Genomic DNA, 22,770 nt, shown 5'->3' on the forward strand with positions numbered 1-22,770 from the left:
GGCTCTGGGGCTGGATTCCATGTCCTGATTTGCAGGCATACCGTACCATGGTCTGAAAGAATCTTCGGGGCGATAACTACTTCATTTGTGTAGGACAGCAGTTGAGGAGAAGCCAAGATTAAGTCCATTCCGGACGAGGAGTATCGATGGACCCGAGAGAAAAATTTAAAATCCCTCTCAGGACCCTCCAAGTGTCAACCACTCCCAATTCTCTGAAGTGTAGAATACTCGGGGCCAACCTGAAGTCCCTAGGGGACAGAGTGGGTGATCTGTCCTTTTCCGGGTCGGGGACCCCGTTGAACTCCTCCAATCACAAACAGACCTTCCAGAAAAGGGAGACGGGAAGCCCCCAAGTCTTCAAAGAAAGCCTCCTGACCTACGTTTGGCACATACACTGATATCAGGGAGTATAGTTGACCGTAGAGTAGTCCCTTCATTCCCACAAACCGGCCTTCTGGTCTTTAATCGTGCCCTGCTCCTCGAAGGGAATACCCTTTGCAAGCAGGATAGCCGCCCTTTCTTGGTGTTACCAGAGGTGAAGACCTGTTTTGGATAGTCCCTGCTGCGTAGTCTGGTAAAGTCTCCCTGAAGCAGATGGGTCTCCTGAATGAATACCACTGACCCCTCCAAGTTCTTCAGGCGCTTTAGCATAGACTTCCGTTTCATCAGGGAGTTGAGGCCTCTGACATTTAATGACACAAAGTTTAGCGGTTGGTGAGGAGATGTCACGTCTGCAGTGTTCTTCAGCAGCCTCCTGGCTTCCCTGATGCAGGACTGACCAAGCCTGAGTCACCTCAACAGAGTGCTGGACCCCAGAAGCAAGGAAAGGCTGTAGTGGTATCCCAGAACTGCAGTGTTGCCCTTTGCTGTCAGACACGAGGAGCTGAAACACAGAAGCAGCGCTGAATTGAAGTTTGCACATTGTGCCCGCTGACCGTCCCATTGCAGAGCAGGAGTTCCCAGACGTCCTCCCTCTTGTCCCCACGGCTGAGGCTCAGGAACAACAGGATCTGCAGAGCTGTACAGGAACAGAAGCCAGCTGGAACCATTTTTTCTAACCAGAGGTACTGTAAAGTCAAAGAGAACTTAACTCTTGTTGTGTAGCCTTATTTGCTCTCAGCTGAGACAGGCCTTGGTTACCTTGCTGAGTTGCTAAAGCTTTGCCCCTCACGAGCCTCTCAGCTTGTGGCCCTTCAAGTGTTATGTTTGTAAAAAATAGTTCTACAAACATTGTGCAAGACTTTTTATCTACCTGCAAAGATGACCTACAGCTCCTCTTGACATTCTGCAATTAACATTGGCTGCCCTGGCTCCCTGAGAGACTCCCCTTTACCTTTGACTTTGTGCAATGGAAGGGGTTTAAAAGTACTTGCCTGTTTAGGAGTTATTTTTTAACCTTTGTTGTATTCCTCTATTCTATCTTTTCCACCAAACTCAGTATTGTTCTAAATGTACCAGTGACAAATCAATGTCCAGTTGTCCTAGCTATTTAAGTCACCTGAGTGTGTAGGAAGTGTCTGTGTGCCATCCCCAATGGGTGTCATCTGATTTAGAGAAACTAAGTGTGTTTTGAAGTGTATTATAAGTGCTACATGTTTTGCTCCCTTTCTGAAGAAGGCTTATATAATTGACTGTGAAATAAATTAATAATTGTTTCATCAAGAAACCTTAAGTGTTTACTTGAATAAATGTATTGTGAAACTCAACAACATTACTGCTCACATTGACCCCTCTTGAGATATGCCCGACTGCTCGACCACACTACCAACCTGTGTAGTTCAGACTTATACCAAAGGTTGAGTCCCTATTGCCAGGAGGTCAAGGTTATTGTCGTGCACCCAAAGGGTACTACATAATATCTTGCTTAACACAGATCCACAGCAACTAACATACGGTGGTGCTTTAACATACTAGCAAAGAGCCCAAAGAACTCCAAGGGGGCCGCAGTAGCTTTAGATATGCAGAAGGCCTTCGACACGGTCTACTGGCCCTTCTTATTTAGAGTCCTGAGCAATTACGGGTGTGGTCCGAACTTCATCAAATGGGTCTGTATACTTTACACACAGCTGTACGCGAGGGTGAGCGTCAATAGGAAGCTGTCGTCAATTCTGGAATTGGCAGGGGGAACGAGACAAGGCTGCCCGCTGTCTCCATTGTTATTCGCATTGGTGTTAGAGCCACTGGCTGACCTTGTAAGGGCGGCGGCACAGCCGGGTAGGGATAATAGCAGGAAGAGTGGCACTCATAACCCTATACGCAGATGATATCATGCTGTACGTGAGGGAACCCAACAGGCACCTGCAAAGAGTGCTAGCAGCTGTACGAGAATTTGGGGATTACTCTGGCCTAAGACTGAATACCACTAAATCTAAAGTACTTCCGCTAACAGAGGCAACCGGGGAGCCCAATGAGCTGCAAGGTCTCAAATGGACACCCCATCAGGTGAAATACCTAGGGGTAGACATAGCACGTACTGCACAGATAACACGCTTTCTTAACTATGGTTCTCTAGTTGTGGCGCTCTTCGCTAAACTTGACCGCTGGAGCCACCTTCCAATTTCACTCATTGGCCGTCTCGCATTGATCAAAATGATTATACTCCCTAAACTATTTTACCTGTTCAGCACAGTACCAGTGTGGCCGGGCAGTTCCCTGCTCAAGGATACAAGGGGCATGTTCATCGTTCTTGTGGAAGGGGCAGGCACGAGCTAGCTGGAGACAGCTAATGCCATATGAGCGAGGTGGACTAGCGGCACCTGACTTCGAACTATACTTACTGTCCGCAAATGCTTACTACGCGGTGTACTAGGCAGAGGGTGGCGCTTGAAACACAAGGGAGGGCCCCAGCGAGTCCTCTACATGAGCTGGCTGAAGGGAAGACAATGGGCAATAACCAAATAGATCCAGCCCTGGTTACACACACAGCATGGACTAGACTAATAAGCCACCCCAGAAATACTGTGATGTATAACTCGAATTTGCCTTTATGGGGCGCTCCATACCTGCCCCTAATGCAAGATGAAAATCTGGTTGTGCACTGGAGAGGCAAGGGCATACATCACTTCGGAGATATATACTATGAAAGCCAATTTGTAAGCTGGGATGAGATAAAAGTAATTGTAAGTGATACCCCGCTGCAAAAACTACAGTATCTCAGGCTGCGTTCTGCAATAGCAACGAAGTGGAATAGTTTCCCCGAAGAAAACCTTTGACACCCTACCTGGGGTACGTATTAGCTCTCGGCACAGTGAAGAAAACAGCGTCAGCACTGTACAGAATTACGCTGTCAACCAGGAAGGTACTTACACCGGATATTAAAGGGAAGTGGGACGGGGATCTGGGGATTTCTCTCTCAGACCCACACTGGACCCAATTATGCGGCTTCATGAAACAAATTATCCTGTAACTACAGGTATCGACTAATCCATTTCAAAATCATGAACAGAGTACATCTTACTCCGGCCCGACTCAAGAACATGTACACCAAGAGGGCGCTAGAGAGCCATCCAAGATGGCCGCCTCCTAGAGAGCTCCGTGTGGCTCTCCATTAATCCTGCGACATCCTCACCTCTGCGGCATCCGATTCACCCAAATTTGCTACCGGGTGCGCTCGGGAGGCGCCACTGTTCACCCCGAGCCCATCATCCTCTCCAACGGCGGAGCGCCGGCCGAGATCCGGCCCGGGCGCCAAGGCCCGCGGACCACGCCAACAGCAGGCCGAGAGCAGGCCGAGAGGGGGAGGAGCTGTCCGGGCACGAAACACAGAAGAAAGCGGTGTGCCACCCGGCGCCCAGAGTGAGCAGCGACCCGCTGGGTCAGAGAACGAGGCCACACCAAGAAACGGGCGGACGTGCGCACGACAGCGCCAAGAGACACACGGTCTCCGTCCCCGCAGCGGCCTGGCAGAAAATCCCGCAAGGAGCGCGAAGGACTACGCTACCCACGCCAGGCACGCAGGTAGGATCCCCATTCGGCGCGCAAGGTCGGCCTTCCCGACCCACCAGGCAGCATAAACCCCGGCGCTTTCACCAGACACTGAGAAAAGCTCAGGGGGCGCAACGTCGTACCCCTCACAGACTGCTGGCGCCCACCAGCAACGGCCACGCATGGCCTAACCGGCACATTGGCAACACAAAACAAAAGGGAGTCCCCCACCCCAAAACGGCAGACAACATCTGAAGAATATTCCCGCTGCCCCTTCATCCCAACACCGCACAAGCCCCATCACCTGGCGACGACTCCCCACTCCAAGTTCTAGCCGGCGGTAGCAGGAGCGCCCGCCTAAAGCGACGGAGGTCACCCCCGCCACCAGACGCCACGAGTCCTCCTCCAAAATCGGGTACTCCAAACACGCGCAACACCAGCCATATAACCTATGAGAACCTGGCCCCACACTCAACTGCTTCCAGTTTGACAAAGGCGGACATCGTAGGCCAATCTCACAAAACAGCGTAATACCCGCCAAAACCACGACGAAGGCATCGGACTCGTCACAAACGCACTCAACGCAGAAACAAGAGCGTAATGGGGAAAACAGATAAAACGCAAAAGAAGCTGAACTTCGAAGCAAGCCATAACAATAAACCTCCCAACGACGGGAGCAGAGCAGCGTCCCCAACGCCCGCTACCTCCAGGTCGGACGAGCAGATACCAAGCTTCGACATTAGGGAAATCCTGATGGACCTCAAGGCGGGAATTGGCGACCTAGGCAGCAAACTCGACAATCTCTCGTCTAAAGTGGACCAACTCCAACACAGACTCGACAAGCACGCCGACAGGCTAGACACCGTAGAACAACGGGTCTCCGACCTGGACGACGGCACGTCGGCCCTGACCACGCGAATCTCCACCCTGGAAACCCAAATGAAGGCAGTCTGCGCCAAAAACGAAGACTTAGAAGGGCGCTCAAGAAGAAATAACATCAGAATTATAGGAGTTAGGGAGAAACAACTTCAAGGGAAAATGGAGGACCACGTTGAATTGATCTGCACGACGCTCTTCGGGAAAGAACTCCTCTCCCAGCTGTTTGTAGTCGAACGTGCCCACAGAATCCCAAATTCAAGACCAATCCCAGGCGCAAACCCACGGCCAATTATCGCAAAACTGTTAAACTACAAAGATCGCGATGCGATACTCAAAGCAGCCAGGGAAAAAGGGAACCTCCAGTACGACGGAGATCCGATTCAGTTCTTCCCAGACTTCTCTCCCAGCGTACAGACACAGAGACGCTCCTTTACCACCGTAAAGAGGAGACTGCAGGACAACCAAATACTTTACTCAATGCTATACCCGGCTAAGCTTCGCATTCAACATGATGGGAAAGCACTTTTCTTCCACACACCTGATGATGCCGACGACTACCTGGACCGTGCTGGATGCAGACCTGCTCCAAACAATCCCAGGCCGCAGCGCGAAAACCAAAGGCGCAGAGAACCACCATAACTAATCGTCCCGGGCAGCTAAGAGAGATGAACTCGTACCTCCAGCGCATCCACGCAAGCCTTTACCGCAGAGAGACACTCTTAGTTCGCAGGAGAGCCACCCCTGACCATCGGGAGGCACCTAGTGCCCCAAGCACAGCAACCCTCACTGTTTGTTGATGAAAGGGGAACATTGCGGGTCTGTTGGGGGTTGCCCGCGTGAGGGAGGGAAGTTAAGTACACCACACCACCTCCAGTTGAGGTGTGCATCCTCACAATGGTTCAACAGTGAGGAGCGTTCAGGTTCCGCGCCATCTCCCCCACACCCCCCAACTGCACCAACGCCAGCACAACGCCCAGCCTCCGAACCCCCCGACTCCATCCAATCCGCCAGATCAGCCCTAGCTGCAATACCAGCAACCATGAGACATAAACGTCGAAGCAACATAGACCCTAATCTATTCCATTCAATGTCATAACCTGGAACATAAGAGGAGGCAATGTCCCATCGAAGACCAGGAAAATCCTCCAATACCTCAGAAGACACGAAGTGGACATAGCCATGATTCAAGAAACACACTTGCTCCCAGGGAAGGACCGACTGTGGGTCAAGAGTTGGGGATGCCACAGGTACTTCTCCTCTTACTCGTCATATTCCAGAGGGGTCGCAATTCTTATACACAAGAGGATCGGCTTCCGCCTTATCCACATATCCAAAGACTCCGAAGGGAGGGCAATCCTCGTAAGTGGCATCATAGAAGGTCAGAAAATCACCCTCGTCAACTCCTACGCACCAAACGTAGACGGCCCCGACAACTTTAGCTGGGTGCTATCCCATCTCTCGTCTCGAGACCCCGCAACCATAATCTGGGGTGGGGACATGAACACAGTACTGGACCCGGTGAAGGACAGATCCCACGCTAGCCCACATCCTCTGTCCAAAGCCTGCCTCCAAATAAAAGAAATATGCAAAGCATTCGACCTGAAAGATTCCTGGAGAGCATCTAATGGAGAGCTGCGAGATTACACATTCTACTCCGCGCTGCACAACTCGAGCTCCAGAATCGACTACCTTTTCACTTCAAGGAACGGCCCATGGACCAGCGGCTCATGCGATATCCTACCAAGAACTCTTTCGGACCACTCCCCGGTAACTCTCGTCCTCAACCCAGCTAACCCCAAACCTCCCCTACTGAGGTGGCGCTTCAAAACAGGCTCCATGCGAGACGAGGTCTTCGCCTCGGAACTGAAAGAGGAGATCTCAATGTTTCTAGAAGCCAACACAGGGTCAGTTTCCTCAGCCAGCACGCTCTGGGAAACTCTAAAGTGCTACACCAGAGGGGTCTGCCATGCCAAAGAAAACGGCATCCTGAAGCTCATACGACGGGAGCTGGCAACCAGCGAGAAGAAGCTAAAACAGCTAGAACTCCAAAGCACCAACACAAACAACCCAACAAGCTCAGTCGCTCTGAGAGAAGAGCTACAAAAATTCAGGAACGCTGCCGATCGCGAAGTGAAATTCCTAAACCGCGACAGATTGGTCAGGCAATACGGTGAAGGGCAAAAACCGGGCGCTCTTCTAGCAAACCTGGTCAGAGCCGACAATAAACTACCCCCGATAGAAGGGATCAGGACCAAACAGGGACAAATAGCCCACACCGACGAAGACATGGCAGAAGAATTCAGGCTTTTTTATCAAGATCTCTACAGCACTAGACACAACGGAGACCCGACCGCCGCAAGGGAATACCTAGAAGACACTGAACTGTACTGGGTTGAACAGCCCCTGCGAGAACCACTAAACGAGCTAATCACACAAGAGGAGATTACTGCTGCCATAAAAGCCCTCCCGAACTCTAAAGCTCCCGGCCCTGACGGCTTAACCGGGGAATTTTACAAAGCCTTTGCACCCACCATCGCCCCCCTTCTGGCAGCAGTGTACGAAGAGTCGTTGGATAAGGGATCCCTCCCCAACTCCACCCGCGAAGCCAACATCATCCTCCTGCACAAACCAGGCAAACCATCAGAGGACTGTGCATCATACAGACCCATCTCCCTCCTCAACCTTGACAACAAGATACTAGCGAAGGTGCTTACCAACAGGCTCCTTCCACTGATGCCCACCCTGGTACTGGCAGACCAGGCGGGTTTCATACCGGGCCGTAATACAACCTTTGGCATCAGGAGGCTGTTCAGCGTCATCGAGGCACTCGATCCTTCAAGTCAAGCAATCGCAGTCCTCCTAGACGCCGAGAAGGCATTTGATTCAGTGGAATGGCCGTTCATGTTCACTGTACTCACCAGAATGGGGCTGGGCGCTCGCTTCATCAAACTTGTCTCTTTATTGTACAACAAACCACGCTCCAACATCATCGTAGGCACGGCAAAATCTGCTCCCATAGAGCTCCAACGGGGTACCAGACAGGGCTGCCCGCTCTCGGCACTCATCTTCGCCCTGGTAATGGAACCGCTGGCCTCCAACCTAAGGGAGCATAGACAACGAAGAGGGCTCGTGATTGGACCACACAAGCTCATAACATCCCTCTACGCAGACGACGTGGCACTGTTTATCCGAGATCCCGAAGAAAATCTAAACCCGGTCATGAGGGAAGTAATCAAGTTTGGAACAGCCTCCGGCCTGAAAGTCAATCCAGAAAAGTCCATTATATTCCCGTTGACCCCTGCTACCAAACCATTCATCGATGACCTCCAGCTCACATGGAAAATGTCCAAAGTCCGATACCTGGGGGTCCAAATGTCCCTGAATTACCACGAGGTGTTCCGTGACAACTACGAAGAGGTAGTTAAGTCTCTCCAGGATAAAGTGACGCTGTGGAAGTCCTTACCACTAACGCTCTGGGGGAGAGCTTCCCTAGTTAAGATGGTGATTCTGCCAAAATTGCTGTACCTATTCACCAACATCCCGATACTGCTACCCCAAACTTTCCTGAAAAAATTGAAGAGTATGGTCCTTGAGCTGCTCTGGGCAGGCAAACCAGCCAGAGTGGCACACGCAACACTGACACTCCCAGTGACGAGCGGTGGACTTGCCCTCCCAGACCTGGAGAAGTACTTCTGGGCAGCACAGGCACAATTCCTCAGCCATTGGTACACCACCCATACAATCAGGCCTCACGTGCAAGTGGAGCGAGCCCTGGCTTCACCAAACTTGTTAACAGCAGTCGTCTTCAGCCAAATTCCCGTTCCCAACCACACCATGAATGCAATGCTCGCAACGTACAAAGTCTGGAAGAGACTAGCTCAAAAATACGGGGTACAATCACGATACTCTCCACTATTACCCGTAAAGTTTATCCCAGGGGTTCCACTGACATCTGAGAAAGTATTTCACCAGTGGGTTGACAAACTACAAATAAAGACCCTGGGAGACCTCTTCACGGAGGACGGCTTCATAACACCACAACAAGCAAAATTGAAAGGCGGCAACACCGCACTTGACGTATTTCTATACTTCAGGACCAGGTACACTTTACAAGCTCTCATGCCAGACTTCCCCCAGCAACCCCCAACCTGGCAACTACTACACAAAGTCATACAGGCACAAGGCGAGTGTCGCAAATCTACAAATCCATCATCACGGATACGACACCTAACCTTACTCAGGCAAAGACCAGATGGGAGAAGTCCCTGCACCAAACTATTCCAGACGAGGACTGGACCTACATCCTGAAACAAACACAGAAAATAGCTCTCAATTCTCGCCTCAAGCTAATTCATTTCAACTTCCTCCACCAGACCTATCACACACCAGCTAAAGCTAACAGACACCACCCTGAGGCGGCAGCGAACTGCGAGAGATGTGGGACGCAACCAGCAGACTTCGTCCACCTCGCATGGGAATGCCCCGAAATAACACCCTTCTGGACCCGAGTCTTAGAGACGACAGCAGCAATAGTGGGCGAAGAGATACAACAGAGCCAAACTGCAGCACTGCTAGGCTTGACAAATTCACTTTCCGCCCCGGCAAGGAAACTGGCAGGACTCCTGCTGACACTAGCCCGCAGGAGGGTGGCCATGGCCTGGGGTCGAGGCCCACCTCCAACAATCCCCGCCTGGCGAAGGGACATTCTTTACTGCCAGGATGTGGAAACGGACTTTATTAAATCCCTACCCTTACATGCCCGCCCACCTGACATCTGGGGACCACTAGTACAATTCCTGCTAAATGAAGCTGAGGAGACACCTGACATTCGAGCAGACACCTCTGGCGCAGGAACAAGCCAGCCGTAAAGACACAAAGCTAGCAGCATCGTCCACAGGTCTCAAGTAATCAGAACAAGGCAGCACATCTATAGGAGTCACAAGACTGAGCGGGAGAGCAGGGGGTGGGGAGAGGGAGGGGGGAGGCGGGACATGGCGCAGAGTTAAATCCACCCTAATGTGGGTGTGTAGTTGTTTTGTTTTTCAAAAAAAACCAAAAATAAAGGTTTTAAAAAGAACATGTACACCACAGCAACCGGAAAATGCCCAAGGTGTGAAAATGAAGAGGCAGGCATACTCTGCATGTTATGGTCTTGTAACGTACTGGCTAGATATTGGGCGGATGTTTGCAAAGCATTAGAAGATATTCTGGACCATTCTATAGATTGGGATCCAGGGCTATGGGATGGGATTGGGATGTGTGCTGTACTGTGTGAGCAGAATGAACCCAATCTGGCGCGGACTACTGAATCTAGGACTGCTCTTAGCGAAGCAGGCAATATTACTACGCTGGAAAAGTAAAGAACCCCCTAGGGTGGAAGAAAGGCTGAGTGATATGACTTGGGCTAACGATAACAAGGAGGTATACTCTAGTTTATTACCTATAATGTGTCGCCCGAAAGATATCTAGGGAGGATTCAGACAATACTTGAATGAGAGAAGCTTAAGTGCAAAAGGTCAAGAGGACGCAGAGTAATGCATGTGTGTAATGCATGTGTGTAGACGCCTACACGTACATCTGTACAATTTAATGTAAGTAATGCAAATGTAAGTATTGTAAGGTGTAAGTAAAAGAATTTAAAAACTCTAGTAAAGCAGCTATTGCAAGTCTCAACTGCAAAAAGCAAGCTACAGACGTTGAGTACCTCAAAGTCAGAACAGTACCTTTGGTTAGAAGAGGATCCAGCTGGCTTCTGTCTGGTTGCAGTGATGCACATCCTGTGTTCCCGAGACTCAGTCATGGGGACAAGCGGAAGGACGTCTGGAGGACTCCTGCACACCAATTCAAAGGTCGGCAGCAGCTACAGGCGTTCTTCTGATCAGCAGCACTTCGCGGTTTCAGCACTCAGTAAACAGCACCACCACGGATCTTGGACACTGGTTGGGCTTCCTTCACTCCTTGAGTCCAGCACTCTTGTGCGTTGACTCAAGCTTGGGTCGTCCCGCTTTGGGAGGGTCCACAGGAGACTCCTGGAGCATTTGGCCGGCTTACAGAAAACCAGGCCCATTTTGACACAATGGTCACCCATGGGTGCTACACTACAGCTGAGGATTCAGCCTGCGGTAGAAGAGCACAATGGTAGGAAAATTAAACCATTGCCACCAGCCATTTAAAATAGTGAAAGTAACATAACATTCTTTACATGAGTAAGTAGGTAAAGGGGCTACTAAGTAACCCCTCAGCACTCCACATAAAATGGGGTGTTCTGGACCTACAAACAGAAAAGAGAAGTAAAGTCAATTTCACTTTACTATTCTCAGGAACAGTAGTTCTCACAAGAAAAGGTATTTAAACCTCATGAGAAATCTAAGGATTTCTCTGTGACACTGCACTGAAGGTGCTGTGTGTGATCATACAAAAAGCAGATGCCTATCGAGTTTGTCAGACTCCAAAAACAAAGACAACAGATAATCCAAATCAGATCAGACACATGAGTGAATGAGAAAAAAGGCTCACCCTCTCCAGGGTACAAATTAAAAAGTTCTAAAGTCCAGCAAAAGAGCTGGGGGTCTCTAAGGTTGAAGGGAATTGGCACAGAAATTAGCATTCTCCCCAACTACACATAGCGGTGCGACCTCAGATTAATTTCCATGTATGCAGATGACACTAGTTTATATACAGAATCCAGAAGTGCACTTAGGACCAGTTATGGATGAAGTGGCTAGGTTTACTAATTATTCAGGTTATAAAATTAACGCTACTAAATCTGAACTGTTTCCACTCACTGACAGTACTAGGGTCACAGTCGATCTTAAAGGGCCCTAACAAACTTGGGTGATGGAATCCCATACGCAGCCCCAACAGACCTCAGGGCAGTCATTTTGGATGACCGTTACACGGATTTGTGCACATTTGACCCGGTTGGTACAACAGTGAATGCATGGGCCTGAGTGTTCAAACACCTAGAAATATCAACTCCCTATAATAGCAAGATTGGTCTCTGTAATTGCCCCCCCTAACTTATGAGACCGACATACAGATGGCCTGGGACCCGAGTAAGGAAATGGCATTGGGTGATTTATTTCCAGGGGGAAGGTTTGTAACGCTAGAAGAATTCACAGCTAAACTGGGCACGAACCCTGTTAAGTTATTACAATCCTTCCGAATTAGGGCTGCGGCGCGCCAGACATGGCCATCGTTCCCACAAGAGCTTAAATCATGTGAATATATTGATGTGATAGCATCAAATGATATGCTGAGGGGGCAGGCTTCATAACTATTTAGGGCCGTACAGGCCGCTCAGACTCCACTGAATACAGCGAGGTCTAAATGGGAGAGGGATTTGAATATGAGTATCAAAGAGTCTAAATGGTATTGACATTGTCTTAACGAAGGAAGTCGTATTAAATGCAAGATTAAGACTCATCCAATTTAAAGTTTTAAATCAGTTGCATTATGGGCCTGTTAAAGTGGCACACCCCCCCCCCCCGACTACAGAAGATAAATGTATGAAATCTGGCGCAGAATCAATTCACAGGTTTGGGAATTGTCCCATGGTATCACGTTTTTGGCAGGAGGTTGCTTAAGTGCTGAATGACATGGTTGGGATACCTCCTACACTCCTTCCTCTTAAATACTTATTGGGTGATATTGGGAAGGTCTCCATTGCAAAACATCAATTGTTTAATGTATGTTGTATAGTGGCGAAGAAATGTATTTTGCTCAATTGGAAATCGAAAAAACGATACCCTCACGTGATGAATGGTTCAGGGAACTAATCTATGTAAGTGAAAAAGAAGAGGGTATCTAACAACAGTAATTGGGACGTGTAGACCTAGCGATATATGGGGACCGTTCCGTGAATACCTAAGAAGGAACAAGTTACTTACCTGTAACTGTTATTCTCCAGCATGGGTCTGGCATGGATTCACATGCTCATGAATATTCCCTGTCAGGCTGGGAATCCTCGGTAAAAGAAAAAAACAATGCTCTGGGTCATACTGCCCCCAGCCAAAGACTGCCCTCTACCTAAGCCTCTCCTGAGGCAGCCACCTTCAGATTTGGAAGCAAGTAAAGTAGCAGTAGCCCCAAGAGAAGAGCCGCAGAGGGACAGGCGGGAGGGTTCGCATGTGAATCCATGCCAGACCCATGCTGCCGAACAACAGTTACAGTTAAGTAACGTGTTCCTTCTCCAGCATGGGGTCTGGCATGGATTCACCTGCTCATGAATAAAGAATACACAGCAGTACATAATTACACAACCACGGGAGGTGGCAAGGCTCAACACAAGCAATCCCTTACCTCCTCACCAGGCTCACCTTCAAGCAAACAGGTTGTGCAACACTACTTGGCCGACTCTTGACTCCTCCCTGAAATCCCTGTCAACGCAGTTGAATTTCGTGAAGGTGTGCGTCGACCTCCACGCAGCAGCCCTGAAAATGTCCAGCAGGGGCGCACCAGACAGGAACGCCGTCGTCACAGTGATCGCTCTGGTGGAATGGGCTCTCGGACGACCAGGCAGCAGTTGGTGTGCCAACCGGTGACAATGAGTGATGCAGCCGGAGAACCACCTGGAAATGGAAGCCTTGGACAGGGCCTTCCCATAGTTCACAGGACCAACGTTTACAAAAAGCGGAGAAGTTTTCCGGAAACTCTTTGTGCGGACCACATAAAACTTCAGTGCTCGAGACACATCCAGCGAGTGCAATGTCCTTTCAGCCACCGCCAAAGGCTTCGGGAAAAACACAGGTAATACCAAGGGCTTGTTGAGATGAAATTCCGGCAGAACCTTGGGCATGAAGGAAGGGTGCGTCAGGAGCACCACCATTGTCTCGTGGAAAGTCAAGTAAGGCCGCTTGCAGTACAGGGCCTGGATCTCACTTGCTCTTCTTGCAGAGGTGATGGCCACATGGAAAACGGTCTTCCACGACAGAAACTTGAGCATAGCTGAAAGCATAGGTTCGAATGGGGGCCCCATGAGCCTAGTCAGCACCACGTTGAGATCCCACGCCCGGGTCGGAGCCTTCACCGGCGGGAACGAGAGGAACAGTCCCTTGATGAACTCTTTGACTAGACGGTATGACCACAGTGAAGACCGTCCCGGAGACCTGGTATAGCGGAAGATTGCCAGCAGATGTACCTTGATGGAGGCATGCGCCAGCCCCGATTTAGCCAATGACAGTAAGTCGCAGAACGGTTCCATTTGTGTCCGTAGCACAAGTTGACGACGCACTGGCCTTGGCGGGTGTTAGGCAAAGTTTGTATGCAGTACCCTCTGGGACCACTACAAACAACAATGACTACAGGTGTAAGCAAACCAACATTTGGTATAAGTCTGTACTACACAGTTTTGATAGCGTGTTGAGCAGCCAGGCTCATCTCAAGAGGGGAAATGTGCGCAGTAATGATGTTACACAGAGGTGTACAATCACATGTGTTCAAATAAACTTACATTCAAGGTTTCTATGATAAATACCTATTAATGTATCTGTCAGTTATAAAACATTCATTAGAAGGTGGCAATTATATAATAACACACACATATACTTCAATACTATTTCAGAATACTTTCCAAGAGGAGTAAAAGGCAAATATTATTAGAACATGAAAAGTTACAATTATTCTTAGACAGTGTAGATATTTTGTGTTCACCAGAAGAGTCAATTCAATTGGCTAGGACAAAGTCAATGGGCTAAAGTCTTGGATAGGATAAAGCACTTCTGGTATTTAAACGGAAACATCTCTGCACAAGTTCTTAGGAGTAGTTTGTAAAAATAATAAGTTACTCACCGTAGTGACTAACGTATTCTAGTCCATAGTCCCCTTTCCTCCATACTGTATGGGCGTCCCTTCCAAGGGACGGGAGACGGAACCTTTTTCACCAGAAAAAAAAAAACACCTTCCCCTTTAAATTTAGAGGCGTGCAAGGGTGTGGCCCAGTGAGCATGCGCTGCCCTGACTCCGTCCTCCGGCACCACACCTCAGTCCCCATTGATGCATCGATAATAGATTTAACATTGCCTAATGACACCAGTATTATTAGGGGGGAGGTTGGTAGAACGTATGAGGAAAGGGGACTATGGACTAAGAGTAGGTTAGTCACTATGGTGAGTAACTTATAAATAGTCTTACGCCCGTCCCCTTTCCTCCATACTGTATGGGTGATTACAACTGAGTGTAGCCCCAGGGTGGAGAGGAGACCCTCCTTAAGCAAATAGGTTCCTGAGAACCGCCTGTCCGAAGGCCGCATCAGATCTAGAGCCAGCATCCAAACAGTAATGCTTACAAAAAGCGAAGGGAGAGGCCCAAGTGGCCGCCCTGCTTATGACTTGCTAAGGGTCATGGCGCTGGAATGCGATGGCCGTTGCCTTGGCCCTGACTGCGTGGGCATGCATTTTGGCCGGAAGTGGCTTGTGCTGGCCCTCGTACGCTTCTTTGATGGCCGAGACCATCCAGCGGGATATGGAAGCCTTCGAGGCCTGATAGCCTGGTCTTGAGCCTCCAAAAGTGACAAACAGGGCGTCAGACTTGCAGAAGCCCTTAGCCCTGTCCAAGTAGAATTTAAGGGCACCCCCGACATCCAGGCAGTGCAGCACTCTGTGCTTCGTTCTTGGGATCGGGAAAAAACATGGGAAGGACTATTTAACCGTTCAAGTGGAACGCAGACGTAACCTTGGGCAGAAATGCCGGGTGCGTCCGCATGACTACCTTGTCTTTGTGAAAGGTGGCATATGGTTCTGAGGTGACCAGTGCCTGGATCTCGCTGACTCTGCGAGCTGAGTTAAGATCGACTAATAAGGCTGCCTTGATGGAGACCAGCCTGAAGTCCACAGACGCCACTGGCTCGAATGGTTTGTGCACCAGGGCGCCCAAGACTATGTTAAGGTTCCACACAGGGTGCAGTCTCTTAACGGGCGGGTAAAGCATAGCGAGACTCGTCTCGACTATAGGAGGTGAAATGCGTCTCCCAGAGAGCCGGGGCACTGACCTTTCCAGGATGCGAACTGGGGACACTTCTTGTTGTGCTAGGTGGCAAAGAGATCCATGTGGGGGGGACCCCACCTGTTGAAGATCTCCTGAAGAATGAGGTTGTTTAGCTGCCACCTCCCAGCCTGCTGAGCCTGTCCGCTTCCATGTTGGATTCCCCCGGGAGGTGGACTGCTGTGAGTTAAATGTTGTTTTCTAGGGCCCACTCCCACATGCTGATCGCCAGTCTGCACAAAAGGTGGGGATCTGGTTCCTCCCTGCTTGTTGACATAGTACATGCTGGTCGAGTTGTCTGTCTGGATGAGGACAACCTTGGCCCTGAGAAGCGGTAGGAATGCTCTGAGCACTAGCCAGATGGCGTTCAGCTCCAACCAATTGATGTGTTCTTCCTGCTCCTGTCAAGTCCAGGTGGCATGGACTTAGAGGACATCCAGGGTGGCTCCGCAGCCCGCAGCCCTTGAGCATAGAGTTTGTGGTGATGGTGGCCTGTGGACAGGGCGGCCGAAAGGGCTTGCCCGTTCGTAGGTTGCAGTCCCTGGACCACCATGTTAGGTCCGGGTGGAGAGATGGAGGGACGTTGATCATCTCGGATTGAGAGGCCCTCTCCTGGTTCCATGAGGCCGCGAAGTGCAGCTGAATCCTCCTCATCCTTAGTCTTGTGTGCGGGACGGCTATAGGACCACTGCAAGTAGACCCAGGAGATGTTGGTACCACCATGCTGAGGTCACTTCTCTGCTGAGGAAGTGGGCGGTGGCCCTCTTGATGGCCGAGATTTTGTCCTCCGAAGGGAAGGCCTTCTCGGAGCATGTGTCCCAGATGAGGCCCAGGAAGGTCAGAGTCTGCATGGGCGGCAACGGAGACTTATTGAGATTGAGCAAGAAGCCCAGATCATGCAGCATGTTCACAAGGGCATGGGAAGAGTGGTGAACCGCTTCCGGAGATGCAGCCCTGACAAGCCAGTTGTCGAGGTATGGGTAGATGTGGAGACCCTGCGCTCTGATGAGGGCCGCCACGGCATTCTTGAGTTTGATAAACCCCCTGGGGGCCGAGTAGAGGCCAAAAGGCAGGACCTTGTATTGAAAATGGTAGCCCATGATCCTGAACCGTAGGAAAGAATGATGGAGCTGCCAAATCGGCACGTGTAGGTATGCGTCCTTCAGATCCAGCGAGCACATCCAGTCTCCCATGTCCAATGTCTCTGCAATAAAAGCCGAAGTAACCATCTTGAATTTTTGCAGGGGTAAGGAGAGATTGAGGGTGGAATGGTCCAGCACAACTCTCAGGCCCGCCTGGTGGTTCTTCTGAATAGCGAAAATCCTGGAGTAAAAAACAAAGCATTGCTGGGAGGCTCGGACTTCCTCCACTGCCTGGCTCTCTACGAAGGACCGGATCTCTGCCAAAAGAGTTGCTGTCCCAACCTGTGGGAGTGGAGGGGAGGAGGAAGGAGAAGCTGGGATAGGAAGGCGGTACCCTGTGGATACTATGGATAGGATCCACGGGTCCGTGAAATTCTGGCGCCAGAACTGTGCATGGAGAGCAAGCCTGCCCCCCACTGGAGACACGTGGACCCGAAGGGGCATGTCATGCCTTCTTTCCCTCGGAGGCTGAGGCTGAGGAGGGGTTTGGAAAAAGCCCTTACTCACCCCTCCCCCTTTTTGTTGCTTGCGCCGGCTCCGAGACGACGAGCGGTCCGGCTGCCTGGATCTACGTTCCTTGAAGCCGCAGAAGCCTCCGTTTGTACGACCCCTTTCCGAGCGCTGCTGAGATTGGGTGTACAACTTGGGCATGGTCTTTGTAAGGATGGATAAAGATTTTGCCCTCTGTGAGCTGTTTTTCTTTTTCTCTGGCTCTTCATCTGTAGAGGAGTGGAAGAGGGACCCCCCCTCAAACGGTAGATCTAGAATGCACACCTGGACATTCAGGTTGAATTTCGTTGCCCGGAGCCAGGCTGTTCTTCTCATGTCTGTGGCAATACCGATGGCCCGGCCTGAGGTATCGATATGAGCCACTGTGGATTCCATGAGGAAATGCGCCACCAGCTTGGCTTCAGCCAGCCCCCGCCTTAAAGCGTGATTGGCTCTAGGTGAGGAGTTCTGGGAGGAAGTCCGCAATTTCCCGCCATAATCCTTGGTTAGCGGCAGCCAGCATGGCATCTGCGTTGGCCTGACGAAGATGCAAGGATGTGTTGGAATAGAGTTTCTTGCTGTACGCCTCCAAGATCTTCTCCTCCTTTCCTAGCAGCGCCGCAGAAGGAGGCCGAGGACGACTGAGGCTTGGCGTATAGTGATGCCGCAGCAATCACCGATGAGATTGGCTGAGGATGGGCCGAGAGCAAGAGTGTATCCCCTCCATCTGCCTGTACTTGGCGTCCAGGCATCGATTGACCGGCTGGGCCGAGTGGGGTTTGAGCCAGCCCTTCTTGGCCAGGGAGACTACATCGGTCTGCATAGGAATCCCCGATTTGGCAGAGGGGCATCAAGTGAGGACTTCAGCCAGAAACCCCTCTGCCGGCTGCTCGACCTCGGGTTGGGGGAGGCCCAATTATTCCGCCAGACAAGCAAGACGTTCATGGAAGGCCCTGGCTGAGGATGGCGTGTCCGGATCCTCCTCCTCATCCGCATCATGTGGATCGGGAGGATCCTGTGGATCAGGAGGAGTAGTTGGCACCAGAGGCTGGGGTACAGAGTCCGCAGCCGGAGGCGGAGGAGGCGGCAGAGGCTGCACTGGAGCCCCCTGTAGAGTCAGCAGGGGAGCCGGAGGAGGTGGCTGCGCCGGGGCCTGGGGTGTCGGCGGAGGCATCTGTGGTGCCTCTAGCATTACAGGGAAGACTTCCCAGATGGCGTCATTGATAACCCCCATCTGAGGTGACTTCATGAGGCCAAGAAACTTCTCGAAGAGCACCTCCTCACTGGCCAAAGAGGTGGCAGGGGGTGCAGACAGGGTAGCAGGGATCTGCTGGAGCCACTGCATACCTGTCCATAAGGACGCAAAAGAAATCTGCCCTGCACAAATGAGGGGTAGACTGTAGGCCACATACCTGGTTGCGGCCAGTCCCACCGTGACACTCGTTCTTCGCTGCATTCATGGAATGGCGCCGGACAGGTGCCTCTTTCTGGCGCGGCATCCATTTTGTCGAGCAGCCTGCCACGTGCCTGCGACGTGGTGCACGGCCCGCTGGTCCCAGCCTCGTCCAAGACTCTTGCGTGTGGATCACAAGGCCTACCCTGCTTCTCGGGCCTCAGCCCGGTAGGTCTGACACCCTCGACTCGAGGGTCGGTAGAGCTGCGTTTAGGCGCCCCTTCGGATGTATTGCCGGTATTAGAGCATAGCCACTCGGACGTATTTCCGGTATTAGAGCGTAGTCCCTTGGCCACAGTGCCAGTAAAACGGCGGAGCCCCTCGGGTGTAGACCGGGTAAAAGAACCTTCCGGTCCCTCAACACTGCGCCCGGGAAGATCCCAGGATCCCTCGACCCGAAGGCCGGTAGCTGAAGCAGCCTCAGTGCACATGCCGGTAGAAGGACCTGGCAGGTCCCTCCCACACGGGCGAGTCCCTGCGAAGGAGTCTCCCTTGCGGGTTGCGCTGGAAAATATCGGCCCTACCTTGGGCCTGGTTCGATGCTTCACGAAGTTCTTGAGATCCTCTGGAGGCGACCTTTGGAAGAGCTTGCTCCACCTGGCTAATCTGTTCTTCAGCGCCTTCGAGGACAGCGAGTCACCTGCCAAATATGATTACCAACCATGGTCTGGGCCAAGGCAACGTAGGCAGAGGGCATGGGTCTGACGTTGGGAAGAGCCTGTTGCATGATGGACACCTGCTGAACCCTGTAGAAGTCGACATGCGCTGGGGAGGAGCGTGGCACCTGAGGACCGAGTACCTGAATGATAGATGAGACAAAAAAGACAAAAAAGAGAAGTAGTATCCGCACGTGGAATTACATGGCCAAAGCCAAACCCAGGAGCGCTGGTGAATTCAGCCCGTTCCGTCGATGCAGAAAAGAGGAAAAGCTCACAACTGGCAAACTTCAAATTCAGTGGCTGTTTCGTGTTTCAGCTACCGCACTGGTAACAACGCTGGTCCTGGCTTTCAAGGTGGACTGTCCTTGCTTCTGAGGTCCTGCACTCAGCTGAGGAGGGTCAGGCTCGGTCTGTCCGACGTTGTGGGAGTCTGGAGGATCTTCCAAACGCTTTTAGCCAGTTTACACGTAATGCACACAATCTGGTGTCTCTCCCTGGCTCTACAGTTTCCTGCAGCACTCTGAGGAAATGCAACCAGCTCCAAGATAGGTGTCCAGGTGGCTCACTTGGGAGTTCATTGGTCCTACCAACTCAAACTGAGAAGGCGTCCTTAGTAGGGCTTCTCTGTCGATGCAAACTTGGCGATTCGGACCTGCAGCAGGGCTTCACCGGGCAAACCAACGGTTCAGGAGTTGCTGCAGCTGCCGGACAGTCAGCCAGCCAATCTTCACAGAGTGCATTCGAGTCTCCTAGGAGACATAGCACAGGGAGTTTTGGGCACCTCCCTCACTTCCTGCCTACCCAAGAAACTCTGGAGCCAGATGAGGTCTTCACTCCAGAAGCCCGTCAAAGGCGAATGAACAAAGAGAAACCTGGTTTGGCGTGCAGAGAAACACTCTAGAAGGACCTTTTCATAAATAAATGGCGAAAAAAGAAGACCGGAACCTGTTTTAACAAAGCAGGCTCAGGCGCCATCTTGAAAGAACATGGCTCTTGCATTTAACATTACCGAAGCTACGAATAGTTTGCAATCGGGAAAAATCATGGTAGTTCGTTGTAAAACCACTGCCACCAGCCATTCTGAGAGGAAAGGGTAACATACGACTATTACATGAGTATCTAGACACAGGGGGTACTAAGTAACCCCTATAGCCCTCTATTGTAAGATAGGGCGTGCTGGGTCTAGGAATTTAAACGTCTAGTAAAGTCAATTTCACTTTACTTACTATGGGAAACAGTAGTGTATCCCAGAGAAGGTATTTAAACCTTGGGAAAGACTGAACGGCTTCCCTGTGTCACTGCACTGAGGGTTTATGCTGTTTGAGTTTGCAAAGAACATTATATAATTGGCAGTGGCATGCCAACACCCCAACATGCATGATTTCTGGAACTACTTGTAGAGACTAACTCATTAGTGGGGGGGGGGGTTTCATCTGGAGGTCCCAGTTTCTATGCTAACGGTTTGTGGCTTTGCTTGCCCTAAGGGCCATGAGTCTTGTTTTCTTCATTGAGGGTGACAGCCTTGTCTGTTCCATTTCGCTATGCTCCATGTGAGTTTGTACATTTATATGTTCATTAAGCTGGGTATAGGGAATACCTTCATACAAGTCTGAAAAGTTTTAGTAGGCTGTGTTGGGTTGCAGGTTTACGGTAGGAGTAAGAAGTCAGACAGGTCAGGAAGCCAGATTGCAGGTGTATGCATATGTATGTTTTCTCCTAATCTCCCCCATCCCTATCCAACTAGGTTTTCCCTTAGCCTCTGTCCGGTTGCCCTCATCTCCCCCTCCCTATCCACCACCTCTCCCTAAACCCTCTTCCCCCATTGGCTGCTACATGGTTTCCTGTTATTTCTGACATCAGGTACATGTGCCAACCACAGTGGGATGGTCAAATCTATTCGGCTTATGTGGTTCGGGGGGAGAGTGCCGATACTCTTACCCTTTGGTAATTCTGACAGCCCTTGTGAGTTGGGGAGACTGATATCCGACCGGTCCGCGTTGAAGCCAAGGTTGCAAGTGGCAACATTGTACAGTGAACGCTGAGGCGAACATTGTATGAAGCGTATGTGATAACCAACACAAGTAAAATTGAACAACAGAGGAGTGATTGAACTTTGAAGCCAAGATACGATACCTTAGACAGAATGGTCCAGCACCACGTGCATGCTCATTCGAAAGTCTCTGTAAGGTATCCAACTGAAAGAGTGACAAAGAATTGTGAATTGGTGAAGTAAAACCCTGTGCACAGTCCAAAGTCTTTGATGTTAATAGTGTAAAGAAAGTTAATGACAAAATAAGTGAAGTTGGTCTGAACATTTTGTTAAAGATGATCTGAGCCCGGCTGAGGAGGATCCGGGGTAAACTGTGAATCACCCGAGAAATGGAAAGTAAAGGGAATTGTGTTAAGAGGCTGCGATGCTAATAAGTGAACTGTATCCTCGTACCAGAGAAGCCAGAGACTATACTAAGCTTGAGTGTAACGCCTTGCCTGTGATGAAAATGTGGGAAAGGGAGGCCAACGGCCTGAACATCCTGACATATCATTTTGTGAACACTTCTTTATTTTTCGTAACACAGTTTCCCACATTATTTGTATTTAGGGGTAAGGATTGGCAATAGGTTTATTAGTGTAGGCCCTTTCATTTTGACAAGACACCACTAGGACTGCGTTATTTGATGGTCATAGCTTGCTCCCATCTGTAGATTTAGGATTACAAAGGCAATTTTCAAACCCTTTGTGAAGTTCAATAAACACCCTTGAACTGTGGTCCCTTTTGTCGGTCTTCCTGTTGATACCATGCCTTCCTTACACACCCCAGCACATACGCCCACTCCTCCCTTCCTTGCTAAACTTGCACGTTCTGAATACTCACAAGGCATAGTAGGTTGGTCCTTTTTTCCTTCCACTGTATTTAATGTTTCAATCTCATGTTCCCTCCCTGTTGCCCTGTGGGCCCTTTGAAACTGAATAAATACATTCAGAGTGGGGCCTTGTAATAGTAACCAGCTCAGATGGCTATGGTTTCCCTGGTTGTGTGTGAAACTCTTCACCCATTCGGCGTACACAGCAAGAGGGAACCTAATGTGTTTGTTTTACTCGTACTCCCTGCCCCTTTCTGTTGGCTACCTTTGTTGCCTATCCTTTTCTCATCTGCAGGACTCCTTTTACTCTTGCTTCTTGTGTACTTTCCTCCCATCGGGTTTGTGCCCCTCTAATAAAAAGTCTGATTCCTAACTCTATTCCA

The 22,770-nt window shown here is 50.5% G+C and overlaps 1 protein-coding gene across 5 annotated transcripts in view; it reads right to left on the minus strand.

Moving 5' to 3' along the window:
- The window catches only part of FAM133B (family with sequence similarity 133 member B), a 646,308-nt gene that overhangs the window by 133,492 nt on the left and 490,046 nt on the right, over window positions 1–22,770 (minus strand). For 3 of the 5 annotated variants that reach the window (XM_069648451.1, XM_069648450.1, XM_069648453.1), the window contains one exon: window positions 21,660–21,721. The exons of the other annotated variants lie outside the window; for them this stretch is intronic. In XM_069648451.1, the coding sequence (XP_069504552.1) occupies window positions 21,660–21,721 (62 nt within the window). The remainder of the gene's footprint in view (window positions 1–21,659; window positions 21,722–22,770) is intronic. 5 annotated transcript variants of the gene reach the window in all.

This window comes from Ambystoma mexicanum, chromosome 2q, assembly GCF_040938575.1.
Source record: "Ambystoma mexicanum isolate Mex_15411 chromosome 2q, UKY_AmexF1_1, whole genome shotgun sequence".
Taxonomy (NCBI): domain Eukaryota; kingdom Metazoa; phylum Chordata; class Amphibia; order Caudata; family Ambystomatidae; genus Ambystoma; species Ambystoma mexicanum.